Consider the following 10,000-nt stretch of genomic DNA (forward strand, 5'->3'; position numbering starts at 1 on the left):
TCAGGTAATCCTTTTTTCATTTAAAAGCACTTTGTTTCCTTTTTGCCCTCAGTCTCCTCCTGGATAATATTTGAGGACATATGCTAACATTAGCCTACCCTGTTGCTGTGCCTTAGTTCTTGATGCTGCAGTGTTAAACTGCGCAGTTTTCACTTTGACGCAGCGCTTCTGGTTTTTTATGCCCTCAGTCTCCTCTTGGATAACATTCAGGGTAGAATAGGACAAACTTTTATCTATCTCACAAGGATAACATTTGAGGACATATGCCTACATTGGCCTACCCTTTTGCTGACCCACTTTTGTTGTTTTGATGCCCTCAGTCTCTTTGTGGATGATATTTGAGGACACATGCTAACATTAGCCTACCCTGTGGCTGTGCATTAGTTCTGCAAGCTGCAGTGTTAAACTGCACAGTCTTCACTTTGACGCAGCGCTTCTGTTTTTTTATGCCCTCAGTCTCCTCTTGGATAACATTCAGGGTAGGGTAGGATGGACTTTTATTCAACCCACAAGGATAACATTTGAGGACATATGCCTACATTGGCCTACACTTTTGCTGCCCCACTTTTGTTGTTTTGATGCCCTCAGTCTCTTCTTGGATAATATTTGAGGACATATGCTAACATTAGCTTACCTTGGGGCTGTGCCTTAGTTCTGCAAGCTGCAGTGTTATACTGCACAGTCTTCACTTTGCTGCATGCTTCTGTGTTTAATGCCCTCGGTCTCCTCTTGGATACAATTCAGGGTAGGGTAGGATAGACTTTTATTTAACCCACAAGGATAACATTTGAGGACATATGCCTACATTGGCTTACCCTTTTGCTGCCACGTTTTTGTTGTTTTGATGCCCCCAGTCTCTTTGTGGATAATATTTGAGGACATATGCTAATATTAGCCTACCATGTGGCTGCGCCTTAGTTCTGCAAGCTACAGTGTTAAACTACACAGTCTTCACTTTGATGCAGCACTTCTGTTGTTTTACCCTCAGTCTCCTGGATAATATTTGAGGACACATGCTAACATTAGCCTACCCTGTTGCTGTGCCTTAGTTCTTGATGCTGCGGTCTTAAACTGCGCAGTTTTCACTTTGACGCAGCGCTTCTGTTTTTTTATGCCCTCAGTCTCCTCTTGGATAACATTTAGGGTGGAATAGGATAGACTTGTATCCAGCCCACAAGGATAACATTTGAGGACATATGCCTACATTGGCCTAACCTTTTGCTACCCCGTTTTTGTTGTTTTGATGCCCTCAGTCTCTTCTTGGATAATATTTGAGGACATATGCTAACATTAGCCTAGCCTGTTGCTGAGCCTTAGTTCGGGATGATGTGGTCTTAAACTGCACAGTCTTCACTTGCTGCAGCGCTTCTGTTATTTATGCCCTCAGCCTCCTCTTGGATAACATTTAGGATAGGATAGACTTGTATTCATCCCACAAGGATAACATTTGAGCACATATGCTAACATGAGCCTGCCCTGTGGCTGCGCCCTAGTTCTGGAAGCTGCAGCGTAAACACATTCTTCACTTTGCTCCAGTGCTCCTGTTTTTTTAATGCCCTCAGTGTCCTCTTGAATAACATCTGAGGACATATGCTAACATACGCTGTAGCTGTGTCTTAGTTCTGGACAGTGCACTGTTTAACTCTACAGTCTTCACTTGGCTGCAGCCCTTCTGTTTTTTTTGATGCCCTCTGTCTCTTCATGGATAACATTTGAGGTAATATGCTAACATTAGCCAACCCTGTTTGTTCCAGTGCTGTTGTTTTCTTGCTGCCCTCGGTCTCCTCTTGGATAACATCGGAGGACAAATGTTCTCATTAGCTTACTAAAAAATGTTGGGTTAAAAAATAACCCAATTTTAACCCAACTGCTGGTTCAGAAAAGGACGAACCCCTTATCTGGGTTATTTTAACGCAACATTTTGGGTTAATTTTTTTCAACCCAACTTTTGCGTGGAATTATTTAACCAAAACGTTGAGTTGTGATAACTTAATGTTGGGTTATTCGCCACCAAACTATTGGGTTGAATTATTTAACCCAAAAGTGGAGTTGTGCTAACTCAATGTTGGGTGATTGTAAATATTGTTCATGAGATTAATCCATAATAAAATTCCCTTCAAGAAAAAAGTAACTTTTTAATAATTAAAAAAAAAGCCTTTTACCCAAAAAAGCGTTACTTGTTGAAAAACAACCCAAAAATGGTTCATAAAATAATACCTTTTTAACCCCAAAAAATAGATTGCTATGCATAAAAATAACTCCAAAATGTAACCCAACACTAGCAACTCATAAATTGGGTTATCAAAAATAACCCAGTATTTTTTAGTGTGTACTTTTCCTAGGCTATGAACGCTGCTGTGACAGTTGCCCCCAGTCTCCTCTGGGATAACATGTGCCATATTACCGTGTGGAGGAGAACTAACATGATGGTGCTCGCAGGGCCTGCTGAAGGTGGCCATCGACAACGCGCGGGCTCAGGAGAAGCAGGTCCAGCTGGAGAAGACGGAGCTGAAGATGGAGCTGTTCCGTGAGCGGGAACTCCGGGAGACTCTGGAGAAGCAGCTGGCCATGGAGCAGAAGAACAGAGGTGAGGAAAGGAGACAACGATGGAGCTTCATTCTTTGAAATAAGTTCCCCTATGAGCGCACTTACGGGTCCAGGAGATGATTTCTGGTCTTTGCTCTCTTAGCCATCATCCAGAAGCGCCTGAAGAAGGAGAAGAAGGCAAAGAGGAAACTGCAAGAAGCTCTGGAATACGAATCCAAGAGGAGAGAGCAGATGGAGCAGACTCTCAAGCAGCCGTCACCGGCAGACAGCATGCGCTCGCTCAACGGTCAGTAAAACTTCATTAGACTTCTTTTTATTTTATTGCTCCACTTGGCTCCTCGGCTCCCCCTGCAGCTTTTTTCTTACACGTTACAACTTTGTCTGCATAAAATGAGCCCTTTGTCTGTAAAAATACCACTTAATTCTTTAAAGATAACACTTTGTCAAAAAATGTAACTTTTTCTGAGGAAAACAATATGTCTTTATCTGTAAAAAAAAAAGATGACTTTATTCATGTATTACAGCAACTTTTTACTGGAAAAATGCAACTTATTCTTCTAATATTACAACTTTTTAGGGAGGAAATATGTAACTTGTTTTACTGGGAAAATACTACAGTTTTCATGTAATAGAATAGAAAGTACTTTATTGATCCCTGGGGGAAATTCAGCACCACAGTTCGCTCACAATAGACAATAATGTATAATATATAATATATACTAATAAAATGAGCTATTAACTAATAATAATTTGTATTAATTAATTCATATTTTTATAATAACTATTATGTCATCATTTGTTCATAATTATTTTGTATGGGAGGAAAAAAATAGGATTACGACTTTTGTGCCCGTAAAATTGCAACTTTCTGGGGAAGAAATGTGCAAATTATTTTTTCCGAAAAAATTACCACTTTATTTTGGTAAAACAGGAACTTTATTTTTGTAATACAACTATTTTTATTTTGGGGGATGATGAAATTATGACTTTTGTGCTTGTAAAACATGTTTCTGTTTGAAGAATATAGCTTATTTTTCAGAAAATGTTTTTTTTTCAATTCTATTTAATTATTCTGTGGATAACAACTTTGTTATCAGAAAAAAATGAGACTTATTCTGTAATGTTTGTTTGGGGAAATATGTAAGTTGTTTTACTGGAAAAATAATACTTTTTTCTTGTAAAATTAGAAGTATTATGTCATAACTTGTTCATAATTCTTTTGTCTAGGAGAAAAAAATAGGATTACGAATTTAGTGCCCGTAAAATTGCGGCTTTCTGGGGAAGAAATGTGCAACTTATTTTTCCGAAAAAATTACCACTTTATTTTGGTAAAATAAGAACTTTGTTTTTGTAATACTAAAATGTGTGTTTTTGGGGATGATGAAATTATGACTTGTGTGCTTGTAAAACACGTTTCTTTTTGAAGAATATAGCTTATTTTTCAGAAAATGTTTTATTTTCAATTCAACTGATTTATTCTGTAGTTGTCCTGCTTTTGTCTGGGAGGAAAAAAAACTTTGTTATCAGAAAAAAATAAGACTTTATTCTGTAATGTTTGTTTGGGGAAATATGTAACTTGTTTTACTGGGAAAATACTACTTTTTTCTTGTAAAATTATAACTATTACGCCATAATTTATATACTATAGGATTGCGACTTTCTGGGGAAGAAATGTGCAATTAATTTTTCCGAAAAAATCACCACTTTATTTTGATAAAATAAGAACTTTGTTTTTGTAATACAACAATTGTTATTTTGGGGATGATGAAATTATGACTTTTGTGCTTGTAAAACATGTTTCTTTTCGGAAAAATATAGCTTCTTTTTCTAAAACAATTACCACTTTATTTTGGTAAAATAAGAACTTTATTTTTGTAAAACAACAATTTTTTATTTGGGGGTTGATGAATTAATGACTTTTGTGCTTGTAAAACATGTTTCTTTTCGGAAAAATATAGCTTATTGTTCTGAAAAAATTACCAATTCACTTTTGTAAAACAAAAAATTGTAATTTGGGGGATGATGAAATTATGACTTTGGTGCTTGTTTAACTATGTTTATTTTCGAAGAATATAGCTTATTTTTTCTGGGGGGGGAAAAAATGTCAATTAAATTTATTTATTTTGTAGTTATCCTGCTTTTGTCTGGGGAAAAAAAATAACTTTGTTATCAGAAAAAAATAAGACTTTATTCCGTAATGTTGTAACTTTTGTGCTTGTAAACTGACTACTTTTTGTTTAGGGGGAAAATATATCCTATTTTCTCGGGAAAAATAAAAATAAACACATTTTTATTCTTGTAATATTTAGATTTTTTTTGCTTGTAAAATGACAAATTCCTTTTGAGGAAAAAATATATTGTGTTTTCCAGGGAAAGTAAAAAAAACAACTTTTATTTGTATAATATTCCAACATTTGTGCTTGTAAAATGACTACTTTTGTTTGGGGGAAAACTATATTGTGAAAATAGAAAAGAAAATAGATAAAATAACTTCTATTCTGGGAATTTTGGCAGAAAAAAATGTCTGTATTTATGTAAGATTTCAAATTGTGCGCTTGTAAAATTAACTTTTTTTTTTAAATATAAAGAGCTGTCCTGGAAAATAAATACAATTTTATTCTCATGAATTAATATTTATTCTGGTAATATCACAACTTTATTCTTATAATACTAAGACTAGAATATAAGACTTTTGTGCCCATAAAACTACTACTTCTGTTTAAGGAAGAAATATAGCTTATTTTCCTGGGAAAAAAATACCATTTTGTTTTTGGAATTTATTTTTTTGTCCGGAAAAAAAATGTGGCTTTATTCTCATAAGATTATTGCTTTTATTTGATTAGAAAAAATAAGATGATATCTTTAACGCATGTAAAAGTAAGACTTTATGTTTTTTGGTGCAAAATAGGACATTTTGTGGGGGAAATCATACATAATATAATTTGTATTAAAGAGTGTGAAATAAAATTGTATGATAATATACAAGATGTCATAAAGTCTCCTTATAATTTACCAAATTTATTGAAAGAGCAAATATTTGGAACAAATGTGATTAACGCCGATTGATTTGAAATCCATGTTTTAAATTGTAAGGAGACTTGAACACAGCTCGTGCATGAAAAAAGAAGTGTTGTTATTTGTTACTGCAAAGAGTGTAAAAGTGTTGCATTTGTGTACTCACACTCACCTGCAGGCGGCCAGGCTGACTTTGCGACGTCCGGGTGGATGTTTAACGGCGCTGATCTCTTTTCTCCCGCAGACGCTCTGACCCCTGAGATGGAGAGCGAGCGCAGCGGTGGAAGAACAGATGCTGAAAGGACAATACAAGGTACACGGCCTCACATGAGACTATAAATCTATTCTTCTTGCTAGCACGCACACACAATCACACACACACACATTCTTGTATTTCTCACCTTCGTGGGACCTCCAAAAAATGGACCAGCCTTTCTAGATGTATAAAGATGTGTATTTACAACATTAATAATATATACATACCGTGCAAATATAAAAAAGCTTGTTGTGAAAAAGGAGTTGGAATTTCACAAGAAAAACTTAGAATGTTGGCAGTATTATAATAAAAGTTGTAATTTTACTCAACGCATGTAAAAATGTTACAAGAAAAACTGAACATTTGTGCAATATTATGAAAAAAGTTGTAATTTTACTCAACAGCAGTCGCAATTTTACAAGAAAAGCTTAACATTTTGGCAATTTTATGAAAAGTTAAAATTTTACTCGACAAAAAACGCAATTTTATAAGAAAACTTGAACCTTTTGGCAATATAATAATAATAATCTGAATTTTACTTGGCAAAATTATGACAGAAGTCATCATTTTACTCCAAAAAAGTCACTATTTTACAAGAACAACAAAAACAGTGGCAATATTGTGATGGAAGTCAGAATTTTATATGACAACTGTCGCCGTTTTGCATTAAAACGTAATCATTTTACATGAAAAATTAAAATATTGCAATATTACAGAAACTGATAGAATATGAGAAATTGGTCCCAATTTTACAAGAAAAAAGTCGACACATTGTGAGAAAAATACTGCTTTTAATTAGGGATGTCCGATAATGGCTTTTTTGCCGATATTGTCCAACTCTTAATTACCAATACCGATATCAACTGATATCGATATATACAGTGGTGGAATTAACACATTATTATGCCTAATTTGGACAACCAGGTATGGTGTAGATAAGGTCTTTTTTTTTAAATTAATAAAATAAGATAAATAAATTAAAGACATTTTCTTGAATAAAAAAGAAAGTAAAACAATATAAAAACAGTTACATAAAACTAGTAATGAATGAAAATGAGTCAAATTAAGTGTTAAATGTTAGTACTATTAGTGGAGCAGCACAATCATGTGTGCTTACGGACTGTATCCCTTGCAGACTGTATTGATGTATATTGATATATAATGTAGGAAGCAGAATATTAATAACAGAAAGAAACAACCCTTTTGTGTGAATGGGAGGGAGGTTTTTTGGCTTGTAAGTGTATCTTGTGTTTTTTATGTTGATTTAATAAAAAAATAAAAAACGATACCGATTATTTCCGATATTACATTTTAAAGCATTTATCGGCCGATAATATCGGCAGACTGATATTATTGGACATCTCTACTTTTAATTAATGTTTTGTTTGTAATTGTTTTTTTAATCTTTATTATTTACTTCAGGTTATTACAGTATGTCTCGATATACTGTACATATACATTTTTTTAATTAATTTTTGACATTTCAATTCCTTACACACACTTGTTATTACATATGTTAGCCAGAAGGGGAGCATTTCAAAAAATTTTACACACTTGTTATTTCATATGTTGACCAGAGGGGGAGCACTTTTAAAAGCGACACACAGTCAGTTTGAAAAATCCCTCCTTGATTGATAGATGTCACCAGCAGGGGGTGCAAATGAGACATTGTCTATTAGATGCAATGTTATTGGGACCATGATTTATGTCATCACTTGTTCACACCTCCTCATATGGAAGCTACTTTTCCTTCTTGATGTCTCAAGAATGGTAGAAATACAAGAACACACAGACACACACAGTGTGAGTAGTGTGCCATCACTGCTCGCCATCTGGGCCACCGTACTGGGTCAAGATCATTGCTTTTTTCTTTACAGCCAATATTATTTCCTTGCTTCACTTGACAGCAGAAAAAAGTCTTCCTTTAAAGAACTCCAGTTGGCGCTAATCTCCATGAATTAAAATGGTCATATTTGAGTCTTTCTTTTTTTCGAACACATCCTTTCTGCAATCAGCAGTGTGCAGGAAATGGTACCTTGACTGCTAACTAGAAAATACAAATAAAATACAGAAAGTCATCAATAATAATTGACTCCTGAGTAAAAAGCAAATACAGTTACATGGAAATTTCTGCTGCTAACTAAATAGTTAACTGATGAACAAACTATTTAGCCAGCGAAATAATGACTTTAAGACAACCCGAAATGTTGCATGTTTTGCTAACATTTTAGCTCGATGTTTAGAGCGCTCACGTTTTTTGCATGTTTGAGTCCAGGGGATGGACCAGGCGGGTTTTAAAGACTATCGAAAAAGTTGCATATAAAATGACTTTTGATTGATTGATTGGTTGAAACTTTTATTAGTAGATTGCAAAGGAAGAGAATACATTATATGAAACAGTACAGTTTACACAGTACAGTACATATTCCGTACAATTGACCACTAAATGGTAACACCTGAATACGTTTTTCAACTTATTTAAGTCCACGTTAATCAATTCATGGACTGCTAGCTAGCTAGCTAGTCAACTGACTAACCATCTCAAAAGTTACATGAAAATTGACTATGTAAACTAGCTAGCTAACTAACTATGACAATCTATGAAGTTAAGTGGAAATGTACTTCTAACAAATCAACTAACGACAATTCTCATTGTTACTGTTTTAATGCTAACTAACTACCAGTAATGCTCCAAGTATCTTACTAACTACAGGAACTAATCAGTGACGATCCAAAAAAGTAAGACAGTCATTAATTGCTAAATAATCAACAATCGCCAATCAGTATTGTTATTTATAATTAAATGCTAACTAATTACCAGTAACGAGCTCATCGATGGCAGTCCAAAAAGTAACACAGTAATTAACTGCTTGCTAACTAATTAACTATGGCCAATCCCTATTGTTATTTATGATTTAATGCTACCTAATTAAAAATAATGCTCTGACTACAGAAGTTGGCTAACTAACTCATGAATGGCAAGCCAAAAGGTAACACTGTAATTAACTGCGCTAACTAATGACGATCCACATTGTTACATGCGATTTAATGCTAACTAATGACCAGCAAACACCCTGAGTAGCTAGCTAACTAACTTATCAGTGGCAATGCAAAAAGTAGCATGATGAGTAACTGCTAACTCATTAACTAATGACAATCCACATTGTTACATGTGATTTAATGCTAACTAACTTATCAGTGGCAATCCAAAAAGTAGCATAAGTAACTGCTAACTCATTAACTAATGACAATCCACATTGTTACATTTGATTTAATGCTAACTAATTACCAGTATACACCCTGAGTAGCTAGCTAACTAACTTATCAGTGACAATCTAAAAAGTAGCATGATGAGTAACTGCTAACTCATTAACTAATGACAATCCACATTGTTACGTGTGGTTTAATGCTAACTAATTACCAGTAAACGCCCTAAGTAGCTAGCTTACTAACTTATCAGTGACAATCCAAAAAATAGCATGATAACTTACAGGTAACTCATTAACTAATGACAATCCACATTGTTATGTGTGATTTAATGCTAACTAATTAAAAGTAATGTCCTGAGTAGCTAGCTAACTAACTAACTTATCAAGGACAAATCCAAAAAGCAACATAAGTAACTGCTTACTTAGGTCATTCATTTGCTCACTTGCTAGACATTTTATACTTACCTTTTGGTTAGTTAGCTTACTGGCTGGATTGCTATCTTACTAAGTGATCTTAGTAACTAACTGACCCAAAGTCAAGTGTAAAATGTCTGCTAGAAGCTATCAAACTAATGAATGAATGACGTTTACTGCTAACAAACCAACGACGTTCCCAAAAGCTATGTATAAATTGACTCGCTAGCTATCTAACTAACCATAAATATGTTACATGTGAGCTAGCTAGCCTAACAAGTTATAATAACGTTGACTGCTATCTAGGTAAAGCAGCTAGCTAACATCACAAAAAAATCCCTTTTGCTTGGCAGAGGTACCGTATTTTTCTGACTATAAGTCGCAGTTTTTTTCATAGTTTGGCCGGGGGTGCGACTTATACTCAGGAGCGAATTATGTGTGAAATGATTAACACTTTAGCGTAAAATATCAAATAATATTATTTATGTCATTCACGTAAGAGACTAGACGTATAATATTTCATGGGATTTAGCGATTAGGAGTGACAGATTGTTTGGTA

General features: G+C 34.4%; 1 protein-coding gene across 1 annotated transcript in view; it reads left to right on the forward strand.

The window, feature by feature from the left end:
* The window catches only part of LOC133659242 (dachshund homolog 1-like), a 254,149-nt gene that overhangs the window by 230,976 nt on the left and 13,173 nt on the right, over positions 1–10,000 (forward strand). The window contains exons 8-11 of the mRNA XM_062061975.1: positions 1–4; positions 2,440–2,587; positions 2,690–2,833; positions 5,741–5,875. The exon at positions 1–4 is cut by the window's left edge and continues 142 nt beyond it. Coding sequence (XP_061917959.1) covers positions 1–4; positions 2,440–2,587; positions 2,690–2,833; positions 5,741–5,875 — 431 coding nt within the window. The remainder of the gene's footprint in view (positions 5–2,439; positions 2,588–2,689; positions 2,834–5,740; positions 5,876–10,000) is intronic.

Source organism: Entelurus aequoreus, linkage group LG10 (genome assembly GCF_033978785.1).
Source record: "Entelurus aequoreus isolate RoL-2023_Sb linkage group LG10, RoL_Eaeq_v1.1, whole genome shotgun sequence".
Taxonomy (NCBI): Eukaryota; Metazoa; Chordata; class Actinopteri; order Syngnathiformes; family Syngnathidae; genus Entelurus; species Entelurus aequoreus.